The sequence below is a fragment of the Acyrthosiphon pisum genome, chromosome X, assembly GCF_005508785.2.
Source record: "Acyrthosiphon pisum isolate AL4f chromosome X, pea_aphid_22Mar2018_4r6ur, whole genome shotgun sequence".
NCBI classification, from domain to species: Eukaryota; Metazoa; Arthropoda; class Insecta; order Hemiptera; family Aphididae; genus Acyrthosiphon; species Acyrthosiphon pisum.
The window spans coordinates 38125697-38140556 of NC_042493.1; the positions used below are offsets into that span (position 1 = coordinate 38125697).

Consider the following 14860-nt stretch of genomic DNA (forward strand, 5'->3'; position numbering starts at 1 on the left):
TTTTTTTTATAGCATTTAAGTTCATAAATTGACAAAATATGTAAAAATCACGAAAATTAGCAAATGATTTTGAGTTAATAATTCGTAAAAATTTTTCTTTTTAGAACTAAGATTTTAAAATGTAATACAAGATTCCTTATAGGATAATCTACCTTTATCAAAAAAAAAAATGTCTATAAGAAACTCAAATTAAATTTTTATGAGCGTTTGAAATTCATATTTTTTCAAAACATTTGATATTCACTCGATTTCTTACGTAACGATTTTCTTTTTTTGTTGTAATTAAAAAACGAATGACTGTAGAAACTTGAAAATTTCACTGAATGTTTATATTAGCATTTTATATATACGATAAAATGTTGAAAATAATTTGACTCTTTTTGAGCTGTTTACGGACATTGTAAGTTTTAAATTTTTTAGTTTTTTTTTCTATAAATATCAATTAAGTTTTATTTGTTTGGTAAAAATGCGTGAAAATTTAATACAAGGCTCCTGATATATTGTTACAATAGCAATTGTAAAATATTAAAAATACATAGGCATACATTTTTTTTATAAGCATTTGAAGTTGAAATTTTGACAAAATTTATCAAATTTAAAATTGAATAATTATTTTGTAGTTAAAAATTTATAAAATGTTCAACTTTTATATCTAAGGATTGAAAATTTAAAACAAGATTTCACGTAAATATTTAATTCTGTTACCAAAAATTCTAAGAAATACATAAGCACAGTTTATTTTTATAGTCATTTTAAGTTCAAATTTGGACGAAATTACATATTAAAAAACCTGGAATAACTATTTTAGTTATTTTGTTGTGATTGTATAATATTACTTGTGGGTACTTGAAACTTCTAAAGTATACTATTATATATCTATGATAGTACCACGGTTTGATGTTGATGTATAACGCGTTACCTAATGGATATTGTGATATGATTAATTTGGAATTTATTATTGATACCTATTATAGGTCAATTTTTTTTAATACTATAGATAAGTATACCTATTACCTATAATAGGTATGTCTAATACCTAGACTGACAAACCGTCTCCGCTCAGAATCGTTTTTCTTATACAGTGATATTATATCATTGAATTCAAATTTAATACTATCCATTATACAGAGACCCACTTGTAATCTACTGTACAGCAGAGCGACATCCACTTACCCACCTTTTTTTAATTAAAATTAATTTGCATAGTTTTATATAGTTTTATTTTATTTATTCATGAAATACCTACAACCTGCTTAAATATGTTTAAAAAAAACAATTTATATGATGAATTATAAGCAAGGTTTAGGTGACATAAATTCAAATGTATCTTTGCGGAGAGAGGATCAAGCGATTAATAAACAATATTTGTAAAAAAAGCACACATTGTAAAACAAATATTCTTTTCTGTGCTCAAAATCTAAAAGGTTAATGAGGATCTATCTTCCATATTTTCCATGGGTAGGCCCCTTAGGAGGAAGCAATTTTTTTCACCGGAGCTTAGAGGGTGCCAATTTTTTTTTGCACCGGGGCGCAAAATGTCTAAATGCGGCACTGACTATAACTTTATTTAGATCCAGCATCGACCACCAACGAGTTTTTAAATACGATGGAAATTTTTTATTTGACAAGCTAAATTTTTCCTGGACTTTTCCCATTTCACAAACTGCCTTCCAACTATGTGCAAATATATTATGTATTAATTTTACCTTATGGATTACATCTTTTATATCGTCCATATTAAAGATTCGTGAAACTGCCGTGTTAAGGGCATGACCAAAACAGGCTACATGTGGTACATTTAAATTACGTACAGCCTTTAGCATATTCGATCCATAATCAGTTACTATCGAACATATTTTCCAATCCGGAATCTCATAGTCTAAAATAATCATTTGAACTACATCGGATATATTCTGCTCAGTATGATGCTCTGATAGTTCAATGCAACTTTGTATAATGTTACGTGTCTCACTATACATAGTGGGAATTCTCAACAGAATTAATTAACAACAAAACTACAAATTTAAAAATCAAACAAATTCTAATCGAGATTCGAGATTGACTGAAAAAAAATATTCTGTTATCATAACACTGACTACTGATAATAAATATCAATCAGAAAAATCAATACAATTTTACGTTGGTTTCGATTGAAATCTAGTTGGTAACGCTGAATTTGGGAACGCATATTATCATTTTGATTGAACAACGCTGAGTTTTGGAAGGCACGGTAATATATAATAGGCGCTATAGAAACTTGATTCACGACAATAATATAATATGCAATGCCACCCCGTCTATCTGTAGATAGTTACTGTACAGTGTACGCCGTCATAATTGTTTACATATTTTAATACTTTTAAAGCTAATTTAAATCTCCCTAGTGAATTTTGGAATTTGTCATGGGGAGGGTCCAGTTAATTTCAGCCGTGGGGGGAAAGCCCCTCACACCACCTAATTACTCTTTATTAAATAAATATAGGTACCATATTTATAAGACGATATAAAATGTTAGAGATTTTAGTTCTAATAAAAATATTGTTATTTACCGACGACCGTATGGTATGAATACTGAATAGTGAATACAAAATACGTCAACGCATATAGCATATAATAATATACATATTGCATGTCTAGGTATGGTCGGAGGGGCAGTGATATAAATAAATATACCCTAGCATAGTTTCCAATATTATGCGAATTCGCGACGAGAAACGTATTGCAATAACGTTAAAAATAAACGGTGGATTTTTTTTTTTTGTAAATTATCATATTTCAGTTGAGATTGACACTCGATGAAATTGCGCCTTTCGTATAATTGCGCCCCTGGCAAATGCCCTCTTGCCAGTGCCTAGCTACGGCCCTGGGTCTACGCCACTGCAGTCTGCAAGTATTCATTGTAATAACTAACAATACATTTAGTACTGTATAGGTAACATAATTTATTTAATTAGAACGGATTCTATTTGAATAATAATAATTGATCGTCGGGACTTTGGACCGTACTTTGCTAGAAAGAATAATTCAATTTAAAAATATAATTAATAATATAATACATATGATATTATAATTTACAATAAGCGATTATCGACGGCCGGAAATCTGGAGAAATAATTAAAAAATAGTTAGATAAGCCATAAAATAGTCAATTCATGAAGTGCGATTTTTCGCCGCTAGGAGACACTCGATTTCGGCAAGGCGGTATTAATAAACATAATATTATGCTGCCACGTAGCCTTTGAGTTTGAGTGCCAGGCGCCAGCACGTTATTCATTCTGCAATTTGGTTTTGTACAGGACGGACGACGGTTTTACGGTTCTATAATCTATACTCGGCGACTCTATACTCGGAAATACGTCAAATCTTAAAGCACATCTCGAAAAGCATACCAAGAAGAACGCGGATGAAACTGAAGGCACAAGCACAACCAAGAAAAAACAGGTTGCGATTTCAAGCTTTGTGTCTTGTAGCCAAAATAGTTTGGACAATGTGGTTGATGATCCAGACGATCCAGATGAGGTAATTTTACTTATAGGTTTTAAAATTTAGCAGATTGGGATAGTATCCTGACAAAATGGCTATAGATTATATAATATTCTAAGACTTTTTTTTAACTTTTACCATTTAGATTTGTAGCGTCACAAGTGATACACATGGACATGGTGTTGTTGCTGAACCGTCAAGCATATGTATTCCTAAACAACAAAATATTGACAAAATGTTGGGCCAGATATCATCAATAGCTGGTAAGTTATTCAATGAATGATAAATTTGTGAGCTAATACTTGTTTTTTTGAATCTCATACATTTTTAGAAAGGTTGTTCTATACCTACACATATAAAATATTTTATGTTATTTGTAAATGTTGCTTATACTTCTAATTTTCCTTCACTTGGCATTATAAATAATTTATACAGTGATACAAAATATAAATAGTTTACACAATTCTAAATGTAAAAAAAGTTTGTCTATACAAAATGTATATATTTATTACTTTAAACTATAATTATATGAATATTTTGTTATAAATTACACTTAAGTAATATTAGTAATTTATTTTTATAGTTGGCGGTTCCCAATATCACCGTATAAATGAATCAATTGCTTATTATATCTGTAAAGATAATAAGCCATTTACTACTGTTGAGGGAAAGGGATTTTTTCATATGATGAAACAAGTATGTCCATTATACAAAGTTCCCTCAAGAAATACAATGAAAAATATTATAGACCAAAAGTATTCCATTGTTGAAACGCGATTTCGTTTAGCATTGCAAGATATTAATTATTTTTCACTGACAACTGATATTTGGACTGATACCCAACAGATGAAGAGTTTTCTTGGTTTAACTATACATTTTTTGGAAAACCAATCTTTACAATCTTTACAATCTTTACAATCATTAATTTAAACATTTAACTTGCAATATGTACCAATAACAAAAACAATCTTTGTTTAACAGGTACTTTTGGAGTCATTGAACTTAATCAATCACACACTGCGTAGTACATATCCAGAGAAATATCAAATTGTTTAAATAGATGGAGTGTTGACAAATCAAAAATTGTAGGAATTACTAGCGATAATGGGGCAAACATGGTGAAAGCAGCTAAAAAATTATTTGGTGAAGAAAAACACATTCCATGTTTTGCACACACAATCAATCTTGTGGTTGAAAACGTAATAAAAAACACTGATTCGTTATTAAATCTCTTATAAAAAGTGCGAGAAGTTGTAAAATATTTCAAACGCAGTAGGTACACATGCTAGTGATCAGATTAGGAAAAGGCAAATTGACGAAGGTAAACATTATTTTAATGAACATTTATATTATTAGTTTACATTATGATTATCCTAATTTTTATGTAACATTAATTTTAGGAAAAAAAGAAGGGAATTGCAAAAAACTAATTTTAGACGTCAGCACGCGTTGGAACAGTGTATATTACATGGTACAACGGTTTCTAGAATTGTCTTCATTAATATCTGATATATTACTACATCGACCATCTGCACCTTCAATGCCTTCCGCCATTAACCTTCAAGAACTTCAAGGGGTCCTAGTAGTACTGCGACCATTTGAAAACGTTACTTTAGAGATGTCATCGCAACGTAATGTGACTATTAGCAAAGTGCTTCCACTTGTGAGTTGCTTAAATAATAGCATAACTTCGTACACACCTGATACTGAATTGGGGTCAAAATTAAAAGATGTAGCAGTTGCTGAATTAAACAAAAGATTTGGGAATATTGAAAAATTCTATTCATTTCCTATTGCTACATTACTTGATCCTAGATTTAAGAACCTTCATTTCAAAGATCCTGTTGATTGTTCCAAAGCTATTACAAAGTTAAAAAAATTAGTATGTCAACATAATATAATATCATCTTTTTCTGAAGATGATCAACCTGAGGCTGTCGAAAAAAAATTTGATTTGTGGGAACATCATAAAAATCTAGCGCATCAAAAATCAAAAAAAAAAAATCATCAAAATCATCAAAATCAACAACTATAAATCAGGAATCAGCATCAGACCAAATGGTTATGCAATACTTAGGAACACCGGTTATAAATTTCTCCCAAGATCCTATTGAAACATGGGAAGAAATGAAAATGGTGTACCCACAACTGTACAACGAAAGTCAGAAAATGTTCTGTATTTTGGCGACGTCAGTTCCATCAGAGAGGCTGTTCTCTAAGGCTGGAGCCACGTTATCAAAAGAACGCAACAGGTTGTTGGGAAAAAGGCTGTCAAAATTACTATTCTTAAACTCAATTGATAATAAATACTGGTTTTGATATAATACAAACACCACTATATGTTCATTTGTGTGCATATACAGTGTTAAATATTGTAAAAATATAATTTGTTAAAATATAATTTTTTTTCCAGACTGGCATTATTATTATTATTATTATTATTAATGTAATATTTTACATTTTGGCAATTTGAAATTATGCTCTTTAGTAGGTACTGTTTTATGTTACTGCCAGTACCTAACTGTCTAACCTAATCAGTATACATTAAACAATACCAAGGAAGTTGCTTCAATGAGAAGAAATAAAATGTGTTTAGGACAGAACATTAAGTAATCATTTAAAAAATATTAAAAGTTGCACAACCTATTGTCTATCTAGCTTGACTAATGTAGTATTCAAACATAATTTAATTAACTTTTTTATATAGTTATCATTTGAACCGCACCATCACAAGTGAGAGCGAAAGTTGGTCAAAACACGCCTTCTAGTGATTGAAAAAAAAACTTAAAATTCCAATTCCAAAAAACGCGATATATCGATATTTTCTGATCCGATATATCGGTATATCGATATTTTGGTTTTCGATATATCGGTTATCGATATATCGAGGTCTGGAAAATTTTTGCCATCCCTATCGGCGAGAGTTGACCAACTTGCGCGCAGCATACCGAGCCGCCATAACATTCAGCCCCCCCAAGTAGGCGACTTGCGGTCTGTGATTGGTCGGCGGTGCTCGTCGTAGAAGGCAGCTGCTACTGGCGACGATCGCCACTAGCGCTCCAAAGAAGCGACCAGTTTTCGTCGAGCAAGCAAGTGGGTCGACTCTCGCTGAATAGTATGCACGGGAAAATTCGCAACTCACGATTAAGTACAATGTTGACTACCTCTAGTATATGATATATTTAATATTTTACTTATCCTTATACACCGATAACATTTTAAATAAATGTAATGATTGTACCTATTCAATTTTAATAGGTATTTAAAAGAATACAAATTGACGAAATACATTTTCTAAAAATTAAAATTTTTTTTAGCATTCAATCATTTTATTTTGTCGCTTTGATATTTCTTTAATGTATGGGACATGCTGTATTTTAAATCTTTGTATTACATTATATTACTATACACCTTACAATCAGTGTTGAGTGATATCTGGATTCAAATTAAGTACCTTCATCTTATCTAGAGGAATAAAAAAATTGGTATCTAATTGGTTTTTAAGATTTAAATAACGGAAATCTACATGAATAACTAGATAAATCTCGTTGTGTATTGGACGTGTTTTTTTCAATAATAGTTTACGCATTTAGTCATTTTACCTAAAATATTATAATATTTTCTATACCTATGAGTACAAAATAATAATAACATTTTCGTACTATTTTCTGGCAAATCGCAATAATATATTTGCTGTTACCAATTTTGTCAGATACCAATAATTTAATGTTCGATAGGGAATTAATAATAACAATAGCACTAAGGCCACCCGTCTGTCCGTTACGATCGTAAATCAATTATAAATACAGATATCAGAATACGGGTTATTCCGAATTTATACAAGTTATAACACGGTGTACCCGACACCCGTCCCGTCTATTGGTAATAATGTGGAAAACACTAAAAATAGTTCTCGCACGGCAAAATCATTTGTAATTTAGCGACTTCGCTTAGTGTTTATTGACTGTAATATTGGTCTATACTGCTTACAGAGTACAAACCTTCGAGTGGTTGAGTCATTTAAACTGTTGAATGATTAATATTTTCAAAAAGAATAAAGTTTTATTAACTTATTTTTTTTTGTACTTATTTTAATTTATAGTGAGAATATAATATAAAAAGTCTATAAACCAGTTTTTTTAAATCAAAAAATATATGAAAAGTAGTAGGTAATTACTAATTAGTATCTAACCTAATTCAACCATGATTTTGGGGAAGATGTATTTGTCATACACAGACATACGGTACCAACTGTATGTCTGTATGCTTAGTATATATTATATGGTGTTGCACGATAAATGTGTCAAACTTCTATAGGTATACCTCATATGGAACGAAAAAAGTCCTTGTGACCATAATCGAATTATCATTAATAAGGGTGATAATTTCCATGTTTGTGTTTTTTTGTTAAACGCAAGTTTGATTCATAATAATGTTCATATCTGCTGAACCAAAGGTACTACAATTCATTTGAATACATTGATGAAAAGCTCATAAAATTGGGATTAGGAAAACATATCTTACAAGGAGCTCACCTGATTTTTTGGGTAAAAAGAATAACACATTTTTTATAACTTTAAAATGTCGAAATTTTAAAAAAATTTCAGTTTTATCCAACAAAAATTATTTTTAAGAAAGGTGAGTGTAAATTTCAAAAGAAAAACTTCAAAATGTTATAAGCTTTTCAACAGCGTACTCGATTTTTTCGTTAAACCTTTCTGAAGGGCCGCTATTCCACCTAATGAGTGGAAAAACGTAAACAAATTCCAAGCAATAAATACAAAACCTGGTAAACTGATTTTATTAAAATTTTAAAAATTTTATTACAAGAGATTCAAAATATGTTTGTTCATCTACATTTATTGTAAAACCTGTTCATGTGTCCACCGTTTAGCCTCAAACAAGCACGTGCTCTCTCACGTACTTGCCTCCCAGTTACTCTTGCTGTCATCACTCTTCACATTTCAATAGCTGCTTGAAGAATTTTCTGCCTTAGTTCTGCTTCAGAATTGACTTCCTGGTGATAGACTCGTTCTTTAAGGTATCTCCAAACAAAAAAATCCGTAGGAGTTAGGTCTGGAGGCCATGAAATTGTGCCTCCTCTGCCGATCCAACAAGTAATTTTGTGAGCTGTCTCACTGCTCTAGAGAAATCATGTTGGTAAATCATGCGTCTTCTGACTTCTAAAGGTAAGTCCTCAAGCTATCCACGTAGTTCATTTTGAAGAAAATTTAGATATGAATTTCCACCTACCGTCCGAGGAAGTTCTAAAAATGGTCCAATTAACACGCTACTCGTTAGATTTTGCGACTGATCTTAATTACTAAGATTCTAAATATTACTACAAACCAGAATTGTTATCAAGAGCTTTAAATAAAGGTACTAAATTACTATTTAATGACTTAATCGACCTCACCATGGTACAATTAAGATAATAATAATTACTACGAAAATAAATAGCGATAATTGTTAATAGACCGATTTAAGTAAAAACATACTAAAGCGTCGTTATCAGTTGTTTATTTTTCGCACATTAGGTGGAATAGCGGTCCTTCAGAAAGCTTTAACGAGAAAATCGAGTACACTGTTGAAAAGCTTGTAACATTTTGAAGTTTTTTTGAAATTTGCACCCACCTTTCTTAAAAATAATTGTTGTTGGGTAAAACTGAAATTTTTTAAAATTTCGACATTTTAAAGTTATAAAAAATGTGTGTTATAATGATTTTCTAAAATGTCAAAATTTTGAAGTAACTCATTAATTTGAAAAATAATAACTTTTAAATAAATATTTAGATTTTAACAAGTATCTTCTTATAAATTCTCATAAAATATTTAAAAAAAGTTTATATTTTTTGAATTTAAATGTTTGTTATGACTAGATCAACTTTACTTAACAAAAAAAATTAATAATTATATCAGGTTTTTCATTTTTCATTTTCAATACTAAAAAATAAAAATAAAAATGTTATACTATACATTTCGGATACTTTCATAACACTTTTCTTTAAAAAATCAAGCTCTGCATATTCTTCAAAATTACATTTCGTGTACAAAATAAATTTATTTCGAACAGCTTTTCTTTTATAGAAACGACATTTTTTTAATAATACACGATTTGATGATTTATGAAGTTTTTGTTGTGATTTGTGATCTATCCATAAATAAAAATAAAAATAATTCATGATTTTTACATCTATTCTTGATTTATTTGCTGCTCCTATAGCTTTAACAACATCTTCAAAGTCGTAAGTTTTTTTTTTTTTGGTGCTTAAGCGATTGTTCTACTTAATGATGGAAACTATCAGCATAAATTGTATTTCCAGCTTCGAAAAAATGTAAAACAATTTCATTTGCAGAAATTTCACTAGAATTTATCATGTAGACTAAAAATGATACCAAACACCAATTTTTATTTTGTTTTGTTTATTTTAATTTTTTAATTTTAATATATTGCCGTTACTTCAGAAAAAAAGGTTGAAATGTTAGATAATAACGCCGTAACTCAGGTATAACATGGAAATGTTATGCGAAAACGCCGTATGTATAAACATATTTACGGCGTTTATACTTAGCAAGTATAAGATGCGGCGTCTAAAATGTCCATTGATAAAAATATAAAATATCATTCACATCTGGGTTCACCTATCATCAATACAACTATATTATGAATTGTGAAATATATAAAACATACTTTTGCATAGTTCTAGATGTAGAAGGAACGGGCAGTATCATTGATGGATCATCTGATATAGGTTAGGTTAAAAAACATATTACAAATGTAATACATTAAAGCATAGACCTATTAACTAAATGGACTGCGCCTTCAATAGCCATTACACGTCGAAAAAATAAGTCAACATATCTGATAAGTAAAAACCAGTATTTCGGAAGATAAAATCAATATTTATTGTTTCTTCCATTCCCTATTATGTTTCCCGCCAATATATTTAGTTACAATAATTATGGTTTTTGTCACCTTAGGTTTCTGTCTATTTTGTATTTTTAGAATTATTCAATTATCGTTCGTCGTCTGTTGAATCCGGTCGTTATCGCGATAGAATTTATAATAATTAATATTTTGGACTTTGGAGTGATCTACAATTTATATTATCTGAATTTTGAATAAAGTAATTATTTACACGCGGAATGTGGATGCCGATCGAAAAATATAGGCAGTATAATATTGAATGTTTGAAGTACGGCTTTATACTTTTATTTAATCACTTACAAATATTACATTACCGGTGTGCCTCATTTACCATAAAGTTTTTACAACTGAGCTATTAAACCGTGAAGATTGCAAGAACATTTAATAAGAATTCATGTCAGGTAATAAAAAAATAAAGTTTTGTTTTATTTACAAACACTTGAAAAGATATTTTTGAAACAGCCGACATTGGTATTTATGTTTTCAGCAACGTTGAAATGGTACAATTCATTACTGATTGCCATATGTGGAACACCCGAACACAACATGCTGTTGGCGATGAACTTATTTTGTCATCTATAAACGAGGTAATATACACACTACTGCATAAACCAACAAGATTTTCAAGGAAATGATCGATACGTATCGGGTAAATTTTTACCGTTCAAGAAGTTACACGTATAATATACAAGCGATACGTGTCAACATTTTCTTCTTGAAAATCTTGAATCTTGATATTATTTTAAAAAAACCTCTTAACTATAACATAGTACAAAGGAAAATTGATGAAACATAGCTATTAAACCTGAAACACTAACTTTTAACAAAAGGAAAACATTTAAAACAATTAATCAATGACTTAAATTATTATAACTAAGTAGACATATATATTATTGATGTCTGAAATGTACAAGTCTTGTAAAATATGACCGTTTCTGTCTCTAGGCTGACTACTTGATTGGTTGAAATGATGAATTCTTATATTGAAATAAAATTTGAAAATTTCTTTTATAATTTGTATTAAATGATTATTTATCGGATCTTGATTATATATATGTTCAGATAAATTTAAAAAGTATTTATTGATATTGATCTTCGAAAATGATTTGATTATAAATGTCTCTTATATTCGTTGCACCAAAAGTTTTATATATGGATGGTTGAGTTCGGAATACATTTTCTGCAATTCGAAAAGCTAAGTATTTATTAGTTTAATAAGTTTTCCTCTTGTTTTTATGTCTATGAAAGGCATCGGAGTTGAATTTGTTTCAGACCGAATCTTCACATATTCTGGGCAATTAATTATTTTTATTAATAACTTCATTTATGTACTGAGTTAGGTCCATTAAATACGATGAATGTGGAGACCTTTGTAAGGCCAGAAACATTGACATGGTTTCATCTTCATCCGTCCCAGCTGAACAAATAAGGTCCAAAGAATTTGATACAGAATTGGATTTCTTGGAAGCACTAGTGGTTGACAGTATTTCGGTTGTGCCTTGAGATATGCAATTGCCTGAGAGTATGTAACTATTTCATTGTGTATTAATAATCGTTTATTTGCGGCTTCAAATTGACTAGCTGTAGGGTTGTCACAGAATCCACCACGTGACCTTATTGCTGAAAAAAACATTTCCAAATGGTCTTGGGAAATTTTATATGTTAATATAAATTCCAAAAAATTGGTCTTTAGAACATCATCTATTAATTCACCAAGACTTGTTAGGCAATTATTAGACCATTGAAACCAGTTCTCCTTCCAGAATTTAATCTTGGTATAAACTCATGTCTTTGACTGTCTATTGAATGTTTTGGTCTGTATGTTTGATAGATACTCAATTGAAGAAGAAATAAATGACTAAGAAATGTTTCATTATTTAAATAAATAGGTCTTTTGAATTGGGTTTTACCTAAAAAATTCCTTGTGTTTAAAACATCAAAAATGTTATTTATATTATGACAAAATTGAGAAGTAGCATCAGAGTTTTCAAAAGCAGCGATTTTCTATTCTGTACAATAAGTCAGAGCCTTAGCCACACTTTCACTTAAAGTTTGAGCTGCAAGCTTCACCTTCATTTTTTCTTTGTAGTAGTTTATATGCCTTGGTCTAATTTTGGTGGCTAAGTGTAATTGAGCGCTTTCTTGTAAATCTATTATCTGTTTTAGTAATTCCCATTTTATTTCTCGTCCATCTTTGTCATATAAAGTTTTCCAATCACCAAATGTTTTTCTACAAAGCTTAAGCATGTGACATGGATCCAAAAAAATAAAAATTTTTGGGTGCGAAAAAAACGTTTTCATATCTGGTGGATAAAGTTTAGCCCCCAATGAAGTAGCCATTGAAATATTAGACGCAGCTACATCAAATGTCAACGTCTTCACAAGCACACCAGTATCATAAACTATGACTAGAGCTATATTAATTAAATTAGCTTTTTCTGATCCAGATTTAGCAGAAAATAGCCAATTGGAATTTAGAGCAACAAGCATAATTACAATTGCCTCTTTAGCTAATGGAAGTGTATCTGTATCGGCATTAAGGCCAGTTCCATAGCTTATATACCCTTGGTTTCTAGTACCATTAAAATGTGTGCCCTCTTTAATACTAATTTCGTCTATCATCATACCACATACTAAGGTTTTGTCCTTCAATTTCATTTCTGCTACTTTGATCTGTATAGCATTGATTGATCCTTTGGTAAAACCAGGTGCACCATCAACTACAGCATACCATTTCCGTAGTGTAGAGGGATGTGGAAGACATTTGTTGGAAACTTGTCTTACATACTTGTAAGCTGCAGCTGAATAAAAATTTAGTGTCAAAGAAAAAGCCCTGATATCATTAGACTTACATAATATCTATCACTAAATTATAACAGTAAATTAAATTATCAACAATTCAAACACACAATACACAAATTATGAGAAAAACAAATTATAAATTCAGTTCATAAATTCAATAAATCACAATTATATCATATCGTCAATACAGAAAATAATAAAATAATAAATTTAAAAAGATCTTCTTCATTACTCATTAAAATAATCAATATAAAAGAAATTCAAATATCAAAAACAAATATTACTATTAAAAATAAAAATCAATGTCACATTCAAAAAATGAAAAAAAAAATGCATTTTATCATAAGTACATATTTTAAATGAACTAACTAAAAAACTTAATAATTATTCTTCATAATTAACTAATGTCTATAAAAATGCTCTCCTAACATATAAACATAAAATACATAAAAAAAACACAGGTTTTCCTCATAATTTAAATAAAAATAATTCATACGATGTAATACCCCCACAAACCCCTTATACGACAATTCATAAAACTGATTAAAGTTCTTGAGAACACGCCAATACGTTTTAAACAAAATGTTACAATATTTTATAAAAGGTGCCCATATGTATATGTTAATGTAACTTGCTATATTTTTTTCCAAATGAGAATGTACCGTGTGGCGGAGAAAGTTTGTTTCTATAATTTTTGCATCCGCCACATTCTTCCAACCATAGCTGTTGACACCACTCGCTCTGCGTTCTTCTTTGAAAAAGTGTAAAGGTAACCAAATTTGATTTTTTTTTCTTTTCAGATCCATAAAAAACCGACGTGCTACAAATTTTAAATAATATAAAAAAAAAAAAAAAAATGATTAGTAAATAATTTTCTTTCATTCTTTGTACTCATAGTTTGTTTTAGTAGTTTGTAAATTTTTTTTTTTTTAACTTGTAACAAATTAAAAATTACAATGAACCAGTAATCGAGTTATCCTGTAGTATATATAATATATAATATGTACAATTATGATTTATAATTAAGATTTTTGGTTGTAGTACTGGACTTAAAGTCACACAAAAATAAGACATAGCCAATGTAGTGTTTTGAGGTTGGTAGCATTGATTAACCTCAATTAATTTTGTATTAGACAATAAGTCACATTAATAAAAAGTAATGAATTGTTTTAAATATTGAAAATTACTTGTGTATTCATTTTTATAAATAACATGAGTATCCAAAAGCATCCAGAGTCTTAGAGACATTACAGCCAACATATCAAATACAAAGTGAAAAAAAGTGTTTGTAATTGTTCCACGCCACCCTGGTATGGGGTCTTACACTAAGCGCGTTTTTTAAAGTGGTTTGTAAATTGTTACTTAAATTACAAATACATAGGCACTTTAAAATAAATGTGCATCGTCCATTCATCCCACTCTACCTAAGAGGTCTTGCACGTAAGCACGTTTTTTATAGTGGTTCGTTATGTAGTAATATGGCAGTATTACAGTATCATCAGCAAAACAAGAACTGTTTAAATCATCATTTAAATTCAATAGACCAATTATATAAATAAGAAATAACATAGGCCCTTATACAGTTCCCAATGTGTCATATTAACCTGTTAACCAGGATCACTAATAATACCATTTAATCTGACAACC

At 29.7% G+C, this 14860-nt stretch overlaps 2 protein-coding genes across 2 annotated transcripts in view; one reads left to right on the plus strand and one right to left on the minus strand.

Moving 5' to 3' along the window:
* Positions 1–4951: 4951 nt before the first annotated feature.
* LOC100574115 lies at positions 4952–11914 on the plus strand. The gene is made up of 3 exons (XM_008181307.1): positions 4952–5365; positions 5524–5735; positions 11752–11914. The coding sequence occupies exons 1-3, from the start codon at positions 4952–4954 to the stop codon at positions 11912–11914; spliced, it is 789 nt and encodes a 262-aa protein (XP_008179529.1).
* A 501-nt stretch (positions 11915–12415) lies between these two features.
* LOC107882742 overlaps positions 12416–14860 on the minus strand; it is a 7553-nt gene continuing 5108 nt past the window's right edge. Inside the window, exon 4 of the mRNA XM_016801579.1 lies at positions 12416–13212. Coding sequence (XP_016657068.1) covers positions 12416–13212 — 797 coding nt within the window. The remainder of the gene's footprint in view (positions 13213–14860) is intronic.

What these genes read in the sequence shown, in the direction of transcription:
- LOC100574115 (XM_008181307.1), top strand. Translation starts at nt 4,952, where the DNA reads ATGGTACAACGGTTTCTAGAATTGTCTTCATTAATATCTGATATATTA. An exon ending in TTACAAAGTTAAAAAAATTA is followed by an intron (nt 5,366 to 5,523) that starts GTATGTCAACAT and finishes ACTATAAATCAG; the next exon opens with GAATCAGCATCAGACCAAAT. An exon ending in TTATCAAAAGAACGCAACAG is followed by an intron (nt 5,736 to 11,751) that starts GTTGTTGGGAAA and finishes GTACTGAGTTAG; the next exon opens with GTCCATTAAATACGATGAAT.